General features: G+C 43.3%; 1 protein-coding gene across 1 annotated transcript; it reads right to left on the reverse strand.

The window, feature by feature from the left end:
- Window positions 1–408: 408 nt before the first annotated feature.
- TMEM38A (transmembrane protein 38A) lies at window positions 409–21435 on the reverse strand. The gene is made up of 6 exons (XM_070732882.1): window positions 21242–21435; window positions 10703–10859; window positions 8149–8333; window positions 5982–6069; window positions 4508–4625; window positions 409–1866 (listed from the first exon to the last, which is right to left on the reverse strand). The coding sequence occupies exons 1-6, from the start codon at window positions 21363–21365 to the stop codon at window positions 1627–1629; spliced, it is 912 nt and encodes a 303-aa protein (XP_070588983.1). The 5' UTR covers window positions 21366–21435; the 3' UTR covers window positions 409–1626.
- Window positions 21436–21666: the final 231 nt, after the last annotated feature.

Raw genomic sequence — 21666 nt, forward strand, 5'->3', positions numbered from 1 at the left:
ACAGGTGAGATTTCAATAATTTTCGGTCTCTTTTTGCTCCTGCGCATGTGCAGAAGCAAAAAAAGGGGGTGAAAATTGCCAAAATCTCACCCGCACAAGCATCCTCATGCGGGATATCACTTCAAGAGCATGCACAGAAGCAAAATCTCACACGAGGACACTTGCACAGGTGAGATTTCAATAATTTTCGCTCTCTTTTTGCTCCTGCGCATGCGCAGAAGCAAAAAAAAAGGGCAAAAATTGCCAAAATCTCACCCGCACAAGCATCCTCGTGCGGGATATCACTTCAGGAGCATGCACAGAAGCGAAATCTCACACCAGGGCTCACACACACATGTCAGGCGTCTCAGGATGCCGCACCGGTAGGAAAAAGTAAGTGGAGCTCTTCGCTGAGCTGAAGGCAACATCATGAAGACACGGCAGAAAAAAAGATCTTGCAGCGGCGTGGTTTTTCGTCAGAGGTAAATGACACACAGGGGAAGTCCTCTGACAGCCAATCAGAGTCTCTTCCTGTGCCCCAACCAGAGTTTAAATCTTCTTTGTAATCTCCGGAGTTGGCAACGGGCTACTTTGGAACAAGAACTTTGCAGAAGCTCCATTATCCAGACAGTCTAGCTTTGACTTCCCAGACAAAATCTGCAAATTCACATGCAAGGAGTCTTTAGGCATCCTACAGGTTTACATGGCTGCTAGAAGCTAATTTTCCCCTCTGCCAACAGCCCCTCTCTTTCCTCATCTCTTAATCGAAGGAGAAAAACAACCACAGACTCCAAATCGGTTCACTAGAAACAACCCAACTCTTTTGCGGAAAAGACACAGTAGGAGAAAGCCGACTGCTTAAAAATCCTTGGCAACCGTAAATAATTATCCCGGGGGAAGGAACATCAATCGATAAATAATTTACATGCACGCCTCCCAGTGTTTGGCAAAGTGTCTGGGATTGAAACACTCGGTAGTTATTTGGGTTATTTGGCAAAACTCATCAAACTTTGGAGAGGTATATACAAGTGGCAAACATGCTAAGACAGATACACAAATATCAACAGCCCAAAGAGGAGAACCACCAGCAGCAGCAGCATTGGTCTTCTCCTATGCTCAAGGCCTTTATACAAATGGCAACCAAGTAAGACATCCGAAGTATTGATGGCGTAGAGAGCGAAATGCCAGTCACTTCAGCTAGAAGGCCTCTCTGCCCTTGAAAAGTATCAATGGCCTTAGGGTCCTGTAATGATGGCCTGGGTTGAAGATCCCTGGGTTGTTTTGCAGGGTAAGAAGCACTCTTTCTTTCTTTCTTTCTTTCTTTCTTTCTTTCCTTCCTTCTTTCTCTCTCTCTCTCTCTCTGCCATATGGAGGAGACACCAAAACACATTCCAGTTTTTCCACTGATGGGGCTTAGGAAGGGGAGGAGACCAAGAGGACAAAGGCTGAGCTAGAATCTGTAACAAAAGGTCCATTCTGACATTAGATCTGCATCTCACAGGTGGCAGGCCAGGGAAACAAAGGCCCGGGGGCCGGAAGAAGAGGACCGGTCTTCCTGGCCCTCCAACCACGTCTTAGGAAGGCCGCAAGCCAGACAGGTTTTGCAGCAGAGGATGGTTCAGATGGATCCGTCCGCCTTCTTGACGCTCATTCTACTTTCTTGGCTTTCCGTTTCCGGGTTCCTTCGTTGAGCTCCTCCCTCGATTTGGCTGGCATCTGAGGCGGTGACGGAAGGGACGGCTCCTGAGAGCCTCCGTGATGGTGGTGGTGGTGATGGTGGTGGTGATTATCGTGACCGGCAGATGAGGAGCCAAAGAGGATGGGACACGCCACGTTTTCCAGAAGGCCGAACGGGGAGCCATGGGAATGAGTCGCCGTCAGGAACACCTGCATGACAAGGAGAAAGCTCGGTTAGAGGTCGCCTTCTGGGCGAGGTTTCCCATCGCTCAGGCAGCAACGATAAATCAAAGGGTTTATAGGAGTGATGGCGAACCTTTTTTATTATTTATTACTTATTTTATTTGTCATACAAACATAGTATTGTATTGTAGTATGTTTAACATAATATAAGTAGAAATAGAAAAGATAATCATTGAGTCTGTCATCTGCACTTCTATAACTATCTGGTTTGGTGCTGCAACTCAACACGACCCACACAGACTTCAGAGGAGAATCAGAACTGCAGAAAAAACAATTGCTGCCAACCTGCCTTCCATTGAGGACCTGTATACTGCACGAGTCAAAAAGAGGGTGGGGAAAATATTTACTGACCCCTCGCATCCTGGACACAAACTGTTTCAACTCCTACCCTCAAAACGTCGCTACAGAACACTGCACACCAAGACAACTAGACACAAGAACAGTTTTTTCCCGAACTCCATCACTCTACTAAACAAATAATTCCCTCAACACTGTCAGACCTTTTACTAAATTTGCACTTTTATTCTACTAGTTCTTCTCATCATTCTTATCATCCTTTTCCTCCCACTTAGGACTGTATGACTGTAACTTGTTGCTTGTATCCTATGATTTTTATTAATATTGATTGTTTCTTCATTGCTTATTTGACCCCTATGACAATCATTAAGTATTGTACCACATGATTCTTGACAAATGTATCTTTTTCTTTTATGTACGCTGAGAGCATATGCACCAAGACAAATTCCTTGTGTGTCCAATCACACTTGGCCAATAAAAATTCTATTCTATTCTATTCCATTAGGACAGAAACGGTAGGCACAAAGGGGCACTTATGTATGCTCCTTACAGACCTCTTAGAAAAGGGGAGACGTCTATTGTAGATAATGTAAGGTTGAAGATTTTGGGATTGGGGGAAGAAACAACAGAGTCCGGTAGTGAATTCCAGGCATTGACCACTCTATTGCTGAAATAGTATTTTCTGCAGTCTAGTTTGGAGCGATTTACATTTAGTTTGTATCTATTGCATGCTCTTGTGTTGTTGTTGTTGTTAAAGGTGAAGTAGTCGCTAACAGGGAGTACATTGTGATGTATGATTTTATGAACAATAGTTAAATCAGTTTGGAGGCGGCGTAGCTGTAAATTTTCTAAACATAGTAATTGAAGTCTGGAGGAATAAGGTAATTTGTTGCGTGAGGAGGAATGGAGGACTCATCTGGTGAAGTATTTCTAGACTTCTTCAATTGTATTAATGCCTGTTATGTAGCGAGGATTCCATACAGGTGAGCTGTATTCAAGAATTGGTCTGGCAAATGTTTTGTATGCTCTGGTTAGTAGATCGGTGTTTCTAGAGAAGAAGCTGCATAGAATTAAGTTTGTGACTCTTAGTGCTTTTTTGGCAATGCTGTTGCAGTGGGCTCTGGCACTTAGGTCATTGGAAATGAGGACTCCAAGGTCTTTGACTGAGTGAGGGTTTGTGTGCCAAAAGGACTGGTTGCTAGCATACGTAGTGAATGTGCCCACACCCCTTCCCCCTCCCCCCACCTCTGCACCCCCCATGCTGCCCCCTGCACAGGCCTTTCTGAAGCCTGGTAGCTGAAAAAAATGCCTAAATGGGCAAACCGGAAGTTCAGGAAAACGCACTTCCGGTTTGCCGTTGTGCTGTGTTTTGCACTCTGGAGGGTTCGGTGAAATTTCCTGAAGCTCCAGAGTGCAAAACACAGCACAACGGCAAACCAAAAGTGTGTTTTTCCAAACTTCCGGTTTGTGCGTTGGGGGATTTCTTTTGCCTCTGGGGCTTCAGGGAAGTTTCCTTGAAGCATCCAAAGGACGAAACAGCCTTTCCCAATGCCGAAAATCAGCATTCACGCTGGAGCTGAAAGATGGCAGGTGCTAACTAGGTGCTAATGATCTTCCCAGCTTTTAACTTGCAAGTTCTTTCATTGTTACTCTCTATCAAGAGTGTTTTTCAAGCCCTAAGTCTTTACAGGATTTTTTCATTGCTCTCACTTGCTAAAATGTTTCTCTCCAGCCCTAACCAGGGGCTAACGATGTTCTCAACTCTTAACCACTTGCAAGCTCTTTCATTGTTACTCCCTGCAAAGAAGAATGTTTTCCAAGCCCTAGATCTTTGCAGGGTTTTTTTTTTCATTGCTCTGACATGCTCCAAATGTTTCTTTCCAGCCCTTACCAGGTGCTAATGATGTTCCCAGCTCTTACTGGATGCAAGCTCTTTCATTGTTACTCCCTTTGAATAAGGTTTTTTTAAGTCCTAACCAGGGGATAAAATAATGTGCTGAAACTGACCAGACTAAGGACGCTAGCCAGATGAATATCTGATAAGCAGATTTTCCCCCTATTTCTTTTAAACAAAAACTAAGATGCGTCTTATACTCCGGTGCATCTTATACTCCAAAAAATATGGTAAATCAAGGACTGCAGTTTAGTCAACTAACCATGGTTCAGTTTAGTACAATGAATAAGTCGTGGGACTGAAGCTTTCCTTGCATTTCTGAAGAACCTCTAGTGAACAGAAATGGATTTGGCTCCTTCCAACATTCAATCCACCCAATGGCTCACATTTGCCCCCCCCCCAGGCAGAGGAATTTACCTTGCAGATGATCATAAAGATAGTGAAGAAGAAGATGAGGGTGGTTTTGGAGATGGGAAGCCACTGGGTTTGCTGAAGGGTGAAGAGCAGTGCTCCATATAGACTGGCTTTGGATGGACTGCAAGAGAAGAAAGACTTCGTAAAAAGCACAGCTGTGATTCCATCATAAGCATGAAAAACTATCATAAGTCACTTTTTTCAGTGCGTTGGAACTTTGAATGACCACTAAAGGAAATAATAATGATTATATGATCAAACAAATGCTTGACTGTGCAGAAATAGAATACGATACACTAACACAAAAATTGAAAAACGATAAAAAATCACAAGATAGAGACACATGGAAAAACTTTTATAATTGGGTCAATAATCGGGGGGGGGAATAGATGCACGTAAGGCTGAAATAAAAAAGGAAAGAAAACACAATAACAATTCAAACATAGATAAATATCACTTTATTTGTTGACAAATTCTTTCTAACTGAGCTATTATTGTTATTTCTATATGCTATGTATATATGTACAATTTATATATATACAGTGATACCTCATCTTGCAAACGCCTTATCATACAAACTTTTCGAGATACAAACCCGGGGTTTAAGATTTCTTTGCCTCTTCTTACAAACTATTTTCACCTTACAAACCCGCCGCCGCCTCTGGGATGCCCCGCCGCCAGACTTCCGTTGCCAGAGAAGCACCCGTTTTTGTGCTGCTGGGATTCCCCTGAGGCTCCCCTCTATGGGAAACCCCACCTCCGGACTTCCGTGTTTTTGTGATGCTGCAGGGGAATCCCAGCAGCGCAAAAACAGGTGCTTCACTGGCAACAGAAGTGGGGTTTCCCATGGAGGGGAGCCTCAGGGGAATCCCAGCAGTGCAAAAATGGGCGCTTCGGCTGGCAAAAGGAGTGAATTTTGGGCTTGCACGCATTAATCTCTTTTCCATTGATTCCTATGGGAAACATTGTTTCGTCTTACAAACTTTTCACCTTAAAAACCTTGTCCCTGAACCAATTAAGTTTGTAAGACAAGGTATCACTGTATATGTATATAATCTCGCTGATATGATTATCCGTGAATTTATAATAAGATAAGCTGCAAAGAGGCAGCAGGGGCAGGGGGCAGGGGGTGCGACGGATTTAAATGTTGTATTGTCCTTTAACAGACAACCTACAATTGTATTCACAAACTAATAACACAATGATCTGTTTATGTGTGTTTTTAAATATGTATATAACTCAATAAAATTTATTTTTTTTAAAAAAATTAATAATAATAATTTATTAGATTTATATGCCACCCCTCTCCGCAGACTCGGGGCGGAAAGGTTGTAAGTTGGGGGTTGCCTGTATTCTTGAAACCTCCAGTGAACGAGCACCCACAACTTCAGGCTGTCAAGGTGGTGCAGAGGTTGGTGATAAATTAATTGTACATTAAATTGTACACCAGTACAAAAGCTTTGGCTTCTCTACTCACAAGGTCATATGAAGGAACTCATTTGTTTCTGGCTTCCAGACACCACGCAGCAATTGCTCAAAGTTGGACATCAAGGCAACTCCAGAACCTACAAACAGGAAGACGGTAGCACACTTGTAAACAGGCTAGTGGTGAGAACACGGGCAAAACCTCTGAAAAGATAAGCCTACAACCTCTACTGGTAAGTTCATACCCTTCTGGAAATCATTCTGCACAGAAAGGACATCTTTTGGGACAGATCATTTGTGCCAAGATGTATAATAGCATCGACATCAAATGAGGACCCAAAATCTCAGCAAGCTTCATGGTAATCTAAGGAGAATGGAAGAACGCTGGAATTGGATTCCAAAATCCTACCATTGCTGTTTGGAAATTTAGAGCAGGAATCTGGTCACCAAGATAATTCCAGGACCACCATCTTCAACCAGAATCAACCCGCAGACCCAACAGAAAAAGTTAATTAGTACTTCCCCATCACCAGGACAATGAGGAGTTGGTGAGTTAGGTTAGAGGTTAGTAGGAGAAGCTTCTCAGTTGTGGTCTTTATTTTCAATGCCAGCTGGTGGGACCATGAGGGAGGGCCTTCTCTGTGGTGGCTCCGCACTCTGGAACCAGTTTCTCCTGGAGTTTACACACACACCCCACTCTCCTGGCCTTCCAAAAGGCCTTAAAACTCAGCTTTGCCAGCAGGCCTGGAAAGCCATTGAGCACCGATATCTTGCTCCGGACTAATCGATGAATGACTAATGGATGAATATTTTCTATTCTGGCGTTTCAATTTTTGTTTGTTTTATTTTATTGTTGTTCACCTCCCTGAGCCCGCGAGGACATGGGTGCCATATAAATGTGATTAAATAAGTAAGTGCTTGGCTGCATAGCTAGAGGTATAACAAGCAGGAAGAGGGAGATTATGATCCCACTATATAGAGTGCTGGTGAGACCACATTTGGAATACTGTGCTCAGTTCTGGAGACCTCACCTACAAAAAGATATTGACAAAATTTAACGGGTCCAAAGACGGGCTACAAGAATGGTGAAAGGTCTTAAGCATAAAACGTATCAGGAAAGACTTCAAGAACTCAATGTGTATAGTCTGGAGGACAGAAGGAAAAGGGGGGACATGATCGAAACATTTAAATATGTTAAAGGGTTAAATAAGGTCCAGGGGGGAAGTGTTTTTAATAGGAAAGTGAACACAAGAACAAGGGGGCACAATCTGAAGTTAGTTGGGGGAAAGATCAAAAGCAACATGAGAAAATATTATGTTACTGAAAGAGTAGTACTGATCCTTGGAACAAACTTCCAGCAGACGTGGTAAATAAATCCACAGTGACTGAATTGAAACATGCCTGGGATAAACATATATCCATCCTAAGATAAAATACAGAAAATAGTATAAGGGCAGACTAGATGGATCATGAGGTCTTTTTCTGCCGTCAGACTTCTATGTTTCTAAGTAAGTAAGTAAATAAATAAATAAATTTGTAGAATGGTTTTTCATTGGGGTTTCAGTTGGGCCTGCCATGCTGGGAATTTGTATCAATCCAGATGTTCATGGCCTGTAATTCTTAGTTTCCCTTCTTACTGGCCATGCTGGCCAGAACAGCTGGAAGTAATAATTCAGCAACATCCTTGTTTTGTGCAAGAAGACATTTATTTATTTATTATTTATTTATTTATTATTTATTTATTTATTTTGTCCAATACACAATGAGGGTTTTAGTGAGTATATATCAATATACACATAGTAAAATACATGATGAAGGTTATAGAGGAGATACTCATAGTAAAATATATCTAAGAAAGAATAGAAAAGAAGATATAGGAATAGAATATATAGGAATAGAATATATAGAATATATAGAATATAGTAACAGAATATATATATATACACACATATATATACATATATATATATATATTTGTTTTCGTAAATATATATATATATATCGTATATATATATATACATATACATACACATACACATACATACATACATACATACATACATACATACATATATATATATATATATATACATGTAGATTGTTCTGAGTTCGGGTTTTGCCCTGTGTAATGTGCGTCAGCAGTTCTGAAACTCTTCACTCCACTACCTTGACTGAATACCACATGGGAATCATCCCAATGCTGAAATGAGGGCGCTCACCTTTGACAAATCCAATGATGACCATAATGAACCAACCATGGTGGTAATGATGGTGGGCATGATGAACGCCAGCAGCAATCTTGCGAACTCGGACGACCTCTTTCATGGCCACAAAAATCAGTTTGACAGGCAGAAAGCTGACACACTTGTAAAATAAGTTCAACGGGCAATAGAAGATTAGATACCTGGAAAGCAATGCAAAATTAAAAGTCAACCTGGTTATTGGGTTTAAAGCAAGGGGGTAGTGGTTGCAGCTTACCTCCGCTACTGATGTTGATGCGCGCAGTTCTGGGTGACTGGCGGGTGCACGCGGGCATCAGAACGAGATTTGGCGTCTGCTCATGCGCAGTAAGCAAATCTCGCGAGAAGATGCATGGGCGTGCGAGATTTTATTGTTTTGCATTTTGTATTGTTGTAAGCCGCCATGAGTCCTTCGGGATTGGGCGGCATAGAAGTTGAATTAATAAATAAATCAGTTGAATTAATAAATTTTGGTGATTTTCACTGGAAAATCGCCAAAATCTCCTCTTGCGAGATTTTGCTTCCTGTGCATGCGCAGAAGCCAAATGTTACTGTGATGTGTGTGCCTTCTGCCGCACGAATCCCAGCGACCGGTTAGGTCCCACAGAGTTGGCCTTCTCCGGGTCCCGTCGACTAAACAATGTTAGTTGGCGGGACCCAGGAGAAGAGCCTTCTCTGTGGCGGCCCCGACCCTCTGGAACCAGCTCCCCCCAGATATCAGAGTTGCCCCCACCCTCCTTGCCTTTCGCAAGCTCCTTAAAACCCACCTCTGTCGTCAGGCATGGGGGAATTGAAATTTTTTCCCTTCCCCCTAGGCTTATAGAATTTATACATGGTATGCTTGTTTGTATGATTGGTCTCTTAAATTGGGGTTTTTTAGATTATTTTTTAATATTAGATTTGTTACATTGTTTTCTTTATTGTTGTTAGCTGCCCCGAGTCTTCGGAGAGGGGCGGCATACAAATCAAATAAACGAATGAATGAATGAATGAATGAATGAATGAATGAATGAATGAATGAATGAATGAATAAATAAATAAATAAATAAATAATTTTTCACTACCATCCCCCCTTGTCCAGGTAGGATCCCAATAATGGTTTAAAGAATTCTAACCTAACAAGGACGACATTAAACAAAAAGGAAGTGCACTACGGTCCCTGTCCTACTGTCCCCATTTCCTGTGTTCGTATTCATATTTATGTTTATACTTATATCTGTTATCTTGTACATATTTGTGTTTATACTTATATCTGTTATCTTGTACATATTTGTGTTTATACTTATGTCTGTTATCTTAAACAAATAAAATAAATAAAATTTCAGCCCTTCGTGATGGAGATTCTACACCGTGTGCACCATCATTAGGCAAGTGAGTATTTTGCCCCTACCATCCTTGTTATGCATATTTACCACCTCCAACCTGTATAAACGTGAATGCTTATTTGGCAAAAGCATATCAGGTGATGTGTATTTGTGTAATGAGGGAGGGTGTGGCCTAAGGAAATCAACACCCCTGTGTGGCTCCGGCCCTCTAGAATCAGCTCCCCCCCAAGATCCATACCTCCCCCACCCTCCTCACCTTCCTCAAGAGTCTCAAGACTCATCTATGCCTCCAGGCTTGGGGCCATTAGATCCTAGCCTCTGGCCAAACAAATGTAATGTATGTTTGCTGTGTAAAATATAGTGACTGGTTTTAATATTATTGGGGTTTTAGATTAACTATTTTTAAATTTATTGGATTGTGATGTTGTATTGTTTTTATATGTTGTGAGTCGCCCCGAGTCCTCGGAGAGGGGTGACATAGAAGTCCAATTAATTAATTAATTAATTAATTAAACTGTTATATTATATGATATTGTATAAACCCTCAGAGAATGCTGCAAAGCACTAGGGGCAGTATGTAATTAGTGATGGGCGAACCCAACGGTGTTTGGGTTTGGCAAGTTCACACAAACCTTACGCAAAATTCGGCCGAACCCGAACTCAAACCCGAACGGGGAATCCCTACCACAAAGAGATTCCGGGGGCGGAGCTTTGATGTCTCCAGCAGGTTGCTAAGGACGCCAAGGTGATCACTTCCTGGATTCCATGGAATCCAGGAAGTGATCACCTTGGCGTCCTTAGCAACCTGCCGGTGACATCAACACTCCGAACGCCGAACACGACCCCGAACTTTGCTCGAAGTTTGGAAAAAATTTGGGTTCGTGTTCGGCATACCGAACACCGCAAAATTCGGTACGGACCCGAATTGTGCGGGTTCAGTTCGCCCATCACTATATATAATCGCTCTTGTTGTATTCCTAAATCCTGGCTCTACACTGGAGCCTAACCTTAGTCTGTTTGGACTGTTTTAGAATTGCTAGTTTTTGACAATACAGGTTTTTAAATAGAGTTTATATCGGATTTGTATTCTATTGTATTTTATTGTTGCTGTGAGCTGCTCCGAGTCCTCGGAGAGGGGCAGCATACAAATCTAATAAATTATTATTATCATTATTATTATTATTATTAGTCACAGAAAGTGGCCTTACCAGACAGCTGTGGCTAGAAGTATGTTGGCATTGTTGCTGAAGTAATCAATAGGGGATTCTCCGAGTAGGAGATCAGCAAGGATATAGCTACCAAAGCAATACAGCATAGCACAGACCCAAGAGGCCAAAGGGCTGTTCCGGGACAGTTCCACCGCACCTGTAGAGATAGAAGGAGAAAACTGTGGGTTCATATCCAGCTGTCCTGAGTTGAAAAAACCTTGAAACAACTTACTTCAGTCCCTCACATCTGGTTTCTTACTTCTGTAGTGAAGTCTGTCAGGTACTTTTCAGGAGATATTTAATCACCTTTCTCTCCAGCAGGAGAGTTCCTACTTCAGGCAGGAATCTTTCTGAGCCACTTTTGAATGTTGTATCTCGTTGCTCTGGATGAGCTTTAAAATGTTTGATCTCCCTTGTCTAAGTCAGGGATCCCCAACCTGTGGGCTGCAACCCACTACCGGTCTATTTACAACCAGGCCACGTGAGTGGTTGGCTGGTCCACGTAGATGTACAGCCCCACACGAATGAGCTTCACAGGGGCTTACGCACACACCCTCATGCGAGGGTCGCGGCCAGGTTCTGACGTATGCCTGCCACTCCCACAAAACCATCCCCTCTTTCTCCTCCTCCCGCTCCATCCCACTCTGGGCTGCCAACCATCTCTATATTCCTTCAAGCCTTTTTCTTACTAGAGATAAAAGTGTTATTTAAAATCCAAAGCCTCAGGAAACTAAGGACTGAGCATGGAATTGCAACCTCTGAAAAATGGTTTCACGTTTCAGAATTTGCAAAAAAATCCCCCCCAATTCCTAAATCTATATTAATAAAAATGTAAATGTATCTTTGTTAGGGAGGGTTAATCTTGAAAAGTCCTTCACCGATTGCTTTGAAAATCTGACACCACGTTCCAAACGAATAAAGCCCTTATGATATACTTATATTATATAGATGTTACACCTGTGACAGGTAAAAGTTAGTCAAAAACTTAGGATTCCCTGGTGAAAACCATAGGAGGCATGTTTTGATTGGCTGGTGAAAAGACAGGTAGTTCCTTTGCATGGAAACTTGTGACAAATGTAGCTGGCATGTTTTCATTGGCTGCTGATCAACTGCCACAGGAAAGTTGCCTCAGAAAAATTAAGGAACCAGGTTTGGCTGCAAACCGTTGGGTTTGCCAGCCATGTTTGGGTGGAACCAAGAACCCTGTGAGGTAGGCTGGTCTTATCATATTTTGGCAAGTGGATTGGGCCACTCTCTTAAAGCAGGGTGGGGGACAGGGAGAGAGAGAGAGAAAGAAAGATGTACAAATGTCAATGTCAAGGATTAGTTCAATCCTAGGTGACATTCCATTATGTTATCATATAAGGTAAAAGAAGGATGTAAGCATGTTGAATGCTGAGTCATAGGGTGTAAACTGCAACCTGATTGGACCAGAGCATTATAAAATGCAAAGCAACTTTACAATGCTTGTTAGCTGTTAGCTTTTGGCTGTTTATGTTGGCTGGCTAGAGCAGTTTTGAGTGTGAGTTAATTATTGAGTTTGAGCTGTAGTGTTGATACAGAGAAACCTGAATTGGTTTAGTATCTACATGTAAGTAAGATTTACTGCATATAGCTAAAGAAAAGTTTGTTCCTGTAAATAGAAGACTAAGACAGAAGATATTTTTATTATCTTTAGTGTCTTCCTTATTTCTCTGCACTGGTTCATAAATTGCCACACTATAAATTCTGGTATCTTGTCAAGTCCTCCTGCGTAGCTCTGTATATCCGGACAGTCAACCTGCTCTCTAATGTTAATCCCTTCAAGCTCTGTAATTCTGAATAAATTGAGCAGAGAGTTGTACTAGAAGACCTCCTAGGTCCCTTCAAAGTCTGTTCATGTTTTTAACTGCCACAGAAAAATCACCACATAACATAAAGGGAACCATAGATTATAACCATAGATGCAAACTGAACACTGCTATCTACTGGCTAAATAATTCTGTAGATGTTGCAATCTATATACACAGAACAGAAAAGGGGGACATGATCGAAACATTTAAATATGTTAAAGGGTTTATTTATTATTTATTTATTATTTTATTATTTAGATTTGTATGCCGCCCCTCTCCGCAGACTCGGGGCGGCTCACAACAATTTGGAGACCACATTTGGAATACTGTGTTCAGTTCTGGAGACCTCACCTACAAAAAGATATTGACAAAATTGAACGGGTCCAAAGACAGGCTACAAGAATGGTGGAAGGTCTTCAGCATAAAACGTATCAGGAAAGACTTAATGAACTCAATCTGTATAGTCTGGAGGACAGAAGGAAAAGGGGGGACATGATCGAAACATTTAAATATATTAAAGGGTTAAATAAGGTCCAGGAGGGAAGTGTTTTTAATAGGAAAGTGAACACAAGAACAAGGGGACACAATCTGAAGTTAGTTGGGGGAAAGATCAAAAGCAACATGAGAAAATATTGTTTTACTGAAAGAGTAGTAGATCCTTGGAACAAACTTCCAGCAGACGTGGTAAATAAATCCACAGTAACTGAATTTAAACATGCCTGGGATAAATATATATCCATCCTAAGATAAAATACAGAAAATAGTATAAGGGCAGACTAGATGGACCATGAGGTCTTTTTCTGCCATCAGATTTCTATGTTTCTATGTTTCTAATACTATAAGGGCAGACTAGATGGACCATGAGGTCTTTTTCTTCCATCAATCTTCTAGGTTTCTAAACCTGTTTTTTCTCCCCTTTTGTCACAGTTAAATTTAGCAACAACGATTTGGAATTTGTCTGGAAATTGTGCCAAGGGCTTTGGGGCAAAGGGAGTCAAGTAAAGGCCATAAGTTTTCTATGTTCTGTTACTAGTAGATGTACTATGTTAGATAATACATCTTAGTAGATAGTACTATAGTGTGTTGTTACTAATTCTGGTACTAAAAGTTTGCTTGTGGGAAATTTTCCCTGCATTGTTTACAGTAGATGGTTGCTACCAGAACGGTGAAGGATGCCACACTGGTAGCAAAAAATTGAGCTGCATGCGCAGCTTCACTTCTCCTGTGTGCGCATGTGATTGTCCTAGCATGTTTTTGTTTTTGCGCATGAGCAGGAAGCAACATCTGGTGAGGAGAAATGCTCGTAAGATTTGGGCAATGTTTTGCTTCTGCGCATGCACGGAACCAAAAAACCCGCCAAAATCCCGCGTCCATGTCCCCTCGTGAGATTTTACTTCCTGCGCAGAAGTAAAAACCAGCTCCATGAGCTGCACTGGCTGCCAATTGGTCTCCGGGCCCAATTCAAAGTGGTGTTTATGACCTACAAAGCCCTACATGCAGTAATGGGCAGCCAAAATTTTTACTGCCACACTGTGGGTGTGGCTTACTTTGTGGGTGTGGCTTAATGGTCATGTGACTGGGTAGGAGTGGCTTGCCGGCCCTGTGATCAGGTAGGAGTGGCTTGAACAATCATCATCTTTCAAGTGAATTGTTAAGTCCTCGACTTACAACCTTACCAGTGTCGCTCGCTGGGGTGACAATTTGCTTTGTGATTCCCGTGCTCTTTATTATTATTATTATTATTATTATTATTATTATTATTTATTGGATTTGTATGCCGCCCCTCTCCGCAGACTCGGGGCGGCTAACAACAATGATAAAAAACAACATGTAACAATCCAATTTAATAAAACAACTAAAAACCCTTATTATAAAAACCAAACATACACACAAACATACCATACATAACTTATAATGGCCTAGGGGAAGGAATATCCTAACTGGCGACAAAGGTGGGTCTTGAGTAATTTGCGAAAGACAAGGAGGGTGGGGGCCGTTCTAATCTCTGGGGGGAGTTGATTCCAGAGGGCCAGGGCCGCCACAGAGAAGGCTCTTCCCCTGGGGCCCGCCAAATGACATTGTTTGGTCGATGGGACCCGGAGAAGGCCAACTCTATGGGACCTTATCGGCCACTGGGATTCGTGCGGTAGAAGGCGGTTCCGGATGTATTCTGGCCCAATGCCATGTAGGGCTTTAAAGGTTGCCCCCCACGCCTCAGGCTGGGTAGCTAGGTTAACGGGTGCTGCCAGCGCCGCTTTCACCCATGTCTTCTGCTTGCACCTCAGGTGGGAGGTGGCCGCCTGAGGCTGGAGGGGAGCCGGGCAGGAGAGAGGGAAGCTCATCCGAGGCCAGGAAGGAGGAAAGAGGAAAAAAGCAAGGAGCGCAGACGCAGCAGCAACAGCAGGGGGAAAAAGGAGAGCTCAGCCGAGACCAGTAATCCCGGAAGTGACAGCCGCCGATCAGCTGAAGCTGCACACGCATCTTCATTTCCACCGGTGGAACTGCGTTCCATCCTGTCCTGCCTGCTGCCCACCCCTGCCTACATGGCTTAGGACCAGATTATCTTCAGGACCGTCTTCTGCCTTTTGTATCCCAGCGGCCAATTAGGTCCTACAGTCGGCCTTCTCCAGGTCCCATCGACCAAACAATATCGACTGGCAGGGCCTAGGGAAAGAGCCTTTTCTGTGGTGGCCCCAGCCCTCTGGAATGAACTCCCTCCGGAGATATGTACCGCCGCCCCCCTACTGGTCTTTCGTCAAGCTTAAAAACCTATCTCTGCCAGCGGGCATGGGGGCCGCGAGTGATGGGGGCCATGAGTGATGAGACTGTCTCTGTTCCCTTACTAGATATGATTGGATTGGATTGGACTGGACTGGATGAATGTGTGTGAGTGTATATGGGATCTTTTAAAATGTGGGTTTTCAGTCAATTTTCATAATTTGTAAAGTTATTTAGATTTCTTATATATTTAATGTTGTACGCCACCATGAGTCATCTCGAGAAGGGCGGCATAGAAATCAAATAGATAGATAGATAGAAAGATAGGAAGGGAGGGAGGGAGGGAGGGAGGTAAGTAGATAGATAGATAGATAGATAGATAGATAGATAGATAGGTAGGTAGGTAGGTAGGTAGGTAGGTAGATCGGTCGGTCGGTCGGTCGGTCGGTCGGTCGGTCGGTAGGTAGGTAGGTAGGTAGGTAGGTAGATAGATAGGTAGATCGGTAGATAGATAGATAGGTAGATCGGTAGATAGATAGATAGGTAGATAGGTAGATCGGTAGATAGATAGATAGGTAGATCGGTAGATCGATTGGTAGGTAGGTAGGTAGATGGGTAGGTAGGTAAATGGGTAGGTAGGTAGGTAGGTAGATGGGTAGGTAGATAGGTAGGTAGATCGGTAGATCGGTAGGTAGGTAGATCGGTAGATCGGTAGATCGATAGATAGATAGATAGATAGATCGATCGATCGATCGATCGATCGGTAGATCGATAGATAGATAGATAGATAGATAGATAGATAGATAGATAGATAGATAGATAGATAGATAGATAGATAGATAGATAGATACTTGTATGTGTGTAACGAAAGAGAACGCAACGCAACAGTAGCAGCAGGAATGGGAATCTACGCCTGACTGTTTAACTTCATCAAGAGTGAGTAAAACAATCAATGCATATTGTCTGAGGCAAATCAGGCCCTGGTGGATGGCCTAAATAATTCCCTCTCTGCCCTCCATGCTGAGATGAAGCAGCTGCGCGTGAGCCCATACTATTAATTGCAGAAAGGAATTAGCAACTGGTGGCAGAGAGGAGCCACCAAGAAGCCAGAGATGCTATTGCTGGCATAATTAGTGAAATGACTTTCAGGGAAGGTGAACTGAGGGAAGTGAGCCACTTCTGCAAAAGAATTGAATGTTACATAACAGGCAGAACTTCTGAAAGTGGCTTGAAGATTCTGGAGAGTTTTCTAGAGCAGGGACATCAAATTCACATCATCAAAGCATTATCACTTGACCAGTAGTGGGCTGCTACCGGTAGGGGCCACACCATAGCTCCGGTAGGGAAAAATGGACGTCCCCGGACATGCGTGTATCCGAGCAAGATCTTGCTTATGTGCAAAATCTCGTAAGGGGACATGCACGGGTGCGAGATTTCAGCAATTATTCACTTTTGTGCAGGTGTGGAAGCAAAGACTCGCCCCGAGTCTACAGAGAGGGGCGGCACACAAATCAAATCAAATCAAATCAATCAATCAATAAATATGTTAAAGGGTTAAATAAGATTCAGGAGGGAAGTGTTTTTAATAGGAAAGTGAACACAAGAACAAGGGGACACAATCTGAAGTTAGTTGGGGGAAAGATCAAAAGCAACATGAGAAAATATTATTTTACTGAAAGAGTAAGTAGATCCTTGGAACAAACTTCCAGCAGATGTGGTTGGTAAATCCACAGTAACTGAATTTAAACATGCCTGGGATAAACATATATCCATCCTAAGATAAAATACAGGAAATAGTATAAGGGCAGACTAGATGGGCCAGGAGGTCTTTTTCTGCCGTCAATCTTCTATGTTTCTATGTTAATAAATAAATGAATGAATGAATGAATGAATGAATGAATGAATAAATAAATATCTCACATGCACATGTGTCCCCTCATGAAATTTTGCTTCCTGTGTGCACGCAAAAGCAAAATCTCACTCAGATACGTGCGCGCGGAGCTCGCGGGAAATGGAGCCTTAAGAGCCTTTTTAGGAGCCTGGGGAGAGCGAGAAAGGCCTTCCCCAGCCTCCGGGAAGCCCTCTGTAGGCCAGAAATGACTTTATCTTTAACAGGATTTATATGCCGCCCAACTTCAGTAGACTCTGGGTGGGGAACAACATTTAAAATACTGTAGTATAAAAAGTTACAATATCAAAAACATCAGAAATAAGACAATAGAAACAAATAACAGCCCTAAAATAACATACAAACACTCAGTCATTCCTGGTCTCAGGCCCGCTGGAAGAGCCAGGTCTTAACGGCTTTCCGGAAGGCTGGTAGGGTAGGGATAGTATGGATAGATAGGATAGCCCTTCATGGCATCGGACCAGAATATCTCCGTGACCACCTTCTGCCACACGAATCTCAGCGACCAGGTAGTCCCACAGAGTTGGCCTTCTCCGGGTCCCATCGACTAAACAACGTCGTTTGGCGAGACCCAGGGGAAGAGCCTTCTCTGTGGCGGCCCCGACCCTCTGGAACCAGCTCCCCCCAGAGATCAGAATTGCCCCCACCCTCCTCGCCTTTCGTAAGCTCCTTAAAACCCACCTCTGTCGTCAGGCATGGGGGAATTGAGATATTCCTTTCCCCCCAGGCCTATACAATTTACGCATGGTATGTTTGTTTGTATGTTTGGCTTTTAATAAGGGTTTTAAAATTATTTTAAATATTAGATTTGTCATATGCTGTTTTTATTGTTGTTGTTAGCCGCCCTGAGTCTACGGAGAGGGGCGGCATACAAATCTAACAAATAAATAAAATAGTGCAGATCTCCGGAGGCAGTAGGTTCCAAAGGGTCAGAGCTGCCACAGAGAAGGCCCTTCCACTCCCAAATAATGTAAGGTCCAAATGATATACCGTATTTTTCGGAGTATAAGACACACCTTTTTCCTCCCTAAAAGAGGCTGATAATTTGGGTGCATGTTATACTTTGAATGTAACCTTTTTCCCCCCAGCCCTAACCAGGTGCTAACGATCTTCCTAGCTCTTACCTTGCAGGCTCTTTCATTGTTTCTCCCTGCAAAGAATGTTTTCTAAGCCCTAAGTCTTTGTAGGTTTTTCATTCTCTACTTGCTCCAAATGTTTCTTTCCAGCCCTAACCAGGTGTTAACAATGTTCCCAGCTCTTACCGGCTTGCAAGCTCTTTCATTGTTACTCTCTTTGAATAAAGGTTTTTTTAAAGCCCTAACCAGGGGATAAAATTATGTGCTGAAGCTGTCCAAACTAAGGACGCTAGCCAGATGAATACCTGGTAAGCAGATTCTTTCCCCTATTTTCCACCCCAAAAGCTAAGGTGCCTCTTATACTCTTATATTCCGAAAAATGCGGTAATCTAAATGAATACAATGTCAACACTAAAGCAATAATTCTGCAGTTGAATTTACCAATCAAGTCTGTAAGCTTGACCAGGGTAGAGAAATGACTTTTGGCCAGTTGGTTATTTTTAAATATAATTTCCAAAACATATTACTATTAATAATCCGAACTTATTCTTTTTACCACTTTTCCCTCTATGACCTTACAAGTTCTCTTGTTAACGATAAGGACCAGTAAGCCAGTATCAATATTTGTGACTTTTCAACTCTCAAAATGCCAGATTTTGAGCTCAGCAAGTGTGGAAAAACCAGAGAAGGCTGGAAAAACCTTTGGCAAGTTGCTTTGCTTTCTGTCCGAATCCATGATTGGATGATCCTTGGGGTCCAATCCCTTTCTCTCCCTCCCGGAAATTCCTTCTCCTGAAATATTAAAGAGCCAGGCAATTCCACCCATTTTTAAACCTTCCTGGGCAGGAACCCAGCGTGTCCTTTTCCAGAAGGTCAGCAACTGCATCCATCCATCAAGCCAGAGGCCTCAGATTCAAGGGCTCAAGTTTCGGACAGACATCCATCCCTTTGGTGAGGATGAGAAGAGAAGAGAATATTCCCACTTGCTCATGTCTTATTTTTAGAACTGCCTTTTGAATCAGGCCTCTTAAATTTTCTCCTGCTGTTAAAGCAATACAGTGGTACCTCTACTTAAGAACTTTTCTAGATAAGAACCGGATGTTCAAGATTTTTTTGCCTCTTCTTAAGAACCATTTTCTACTTAAGAACCCAAGCCCAGAAAAATTTCCAAGGAAATTTGAGAGCAGCACGAAGGCCCGGCCAGTTTCCTGCCATTTCCACTTTAATCCCGGCCATCTCGGGCTTTTGTGGGCTGCCAGAGGAGCCTTTCAGGGGCACTTAAGGAAGCTTTGGCAATCCAGAGCGAACGGAGCATTTTCCTTTCTCTGGGTGCTTGGAGAGGGAATAAACCTCTGCCAGCGCCCAGAGAAAAGAAATGCTCCCTTCGCTCTGGGTAGTGACTGTCCTCCTCCTCTTCTTCCTCTTCCTCCTCTTCCTCCTCCTCCTCTTCTTCCTCCTCCTCCTCTTCCTCCTCCTCCTCTTCTTCCTCCTCCTCGTCCCACCCAAATTCCGAGCTTTTATTTCTTTCCTAATGGGTTTGCATGCATTATTTGCTTTTACATTGATTCCTATGGGAAAAATTGCTTCTACTTACAAACTTTTCTACTTAAGAACCTGGTCACGGAATGAATTAAGTTCTTAAGTAGAGGCACCACTGTACTTTTAAAATCTTGGCCAAGGGGACTCAGTTGTAGGTGCCATTTGTGAGCTCGACAAACTGCCAGCTATGACCCCTTCCTAGCTGCCAATTCATCAACCAGAGAACTGGATGTTGAGACGATTCGTTCACTTTGCGTTTGTTCACTTTCTCTTCTCTCTTCCAATAGGGGAGGCAAAATTTGGGGCCATTCAGCATTGGTCACGCATCTCTCTCGCCTTTTCAACACTAATAAATCCAAATCTGCTGGAGAGGAAAACCACTACACTGGATTACCTCACTTAGCCCTCTCCAAGGAAGAAGGGAGGTCATTTCTGGTTGACTGTGAAGCTCTGGTCATTTTTACAAGACTTTTCCCTGCCCTCTTCCCCTCCCGCAACTCCATCTTTAGCCCTTTTAAATCTAGGCTGATGGCCCCAAGCTCCGAAACGTTTTTAGTGTTATATACACAGCCACTGTAATTCTGGTCCCAGAATATCCTCATCACTGGGGCACCGGGAGGGTGGGGGGAAAGAGAGAGAAAGCTTTTGGCCTCAAGTCATTGCCCATCCACTCATTTGGAACAAGCCCATCCTGGAGGAAGCCAAGTCAACCTATAGAGGAAGAACACCTGCCGCTGGGTCTAGGGCAGAGGGGGTGATAGAGGGGTGGAGGCACGGAACATGAGGATCGGCCATAGAAGCCTTTTTCTGTTGACATTACAAGGACAACATGGGTCTGGAGCAATAAATACTATTTATTCATCAATGGTGTAACTATTGTATGCCATCAGGAGAGGGGTGGCTTATAAATAGATATATATAGAGAGAGACAAAGATATAAATATAAACAGAGAGAGAGAGAATAAATATAGATAGATAGATAGATAGATAGATAGATAGATAGATAGATAGATAGATAGATAGACAGACAGACAGACAGACAGACAGACAGAATATAAATATAAACATAAATAGGTAGGTAGGGAGAGAGAGAGAGAGAGAGAGAGAGAGAGATATGGAAATATAAAGATAGATAGATAGATAGATAGATAGATAGATAGATAGATAGGTAGGTAGAAATATAAATCAAATCAAATCAACCAATAAATCAACCAACCAGTCAATCAATGACATAAATACCCTCTATTCATCAGTGTTAATACTAACAACACACCATGAAGAAAGCTCCCCGAAGCAGGTCAGTGAGCAAATAATAATAATAATAATAATAATGGTAGGAAATTTCTCACCACGCGAAAACGGATTTCCTAGCCGTGGGAAAAAAGGGGGAAGGTGGGGGAGGAGGTGCCTGCCCTTGCCACCGGGAAGGGCGAAGGGCAGGAGCCGGTTCTCGTCCCCCGCTTACCTTTCTCATACTTGAGGTAGAGGAGGGAGACGATGAAGTAGCCCAGGTCGAAGATGGGGAAGACGGGCAGGCGGGCGAAGGCGGCCGCCAAGTCGCCCAGATCCAGGGCCCCGATCAGGTCCATGGTGGGAAGGCGAAAGCGAGCGGGCGGAAAGCGAGCGCCCAGCGGCCGAGGCTGGTAGCAACCGCCGTCTGCCAGGGCAGGGGACGCAGCGGCCGCCCAAAACTGAGGGCGGGGGAGAGAAGGATGGAGACGCCCCGCCGCCTTCCCTACTTGGCCTGCGGCTTGCGGGCACCTCCGGGGGGAGGAGGGGAAGGAGGGCGCGGCCGCGGGCAGCCGAGCATGTGCAGAGTGCGATTCCTTTCCCTCCCGCCCGGGAAGACGGTCTGCCCCATCTCCGGCACCTTGCGCGCTTGGCTAAACG

The sequence above is a fragment of the Erythrolamprus reginae genome, chromosome 1, assembly GCF_031021105.1.
Source record: "Erythrolamprus reginae isolate rEryReg1 chromosome 1, rEryReg1.hap1, whole genome shotgun sequence".
Taxonomy (NCBI): Eukaryota; Metazoa; Chordata; class Lepidosauria; order Squamata; family Dipsadidae; genus Erythrolamprus; species Erythrolamprus reginae.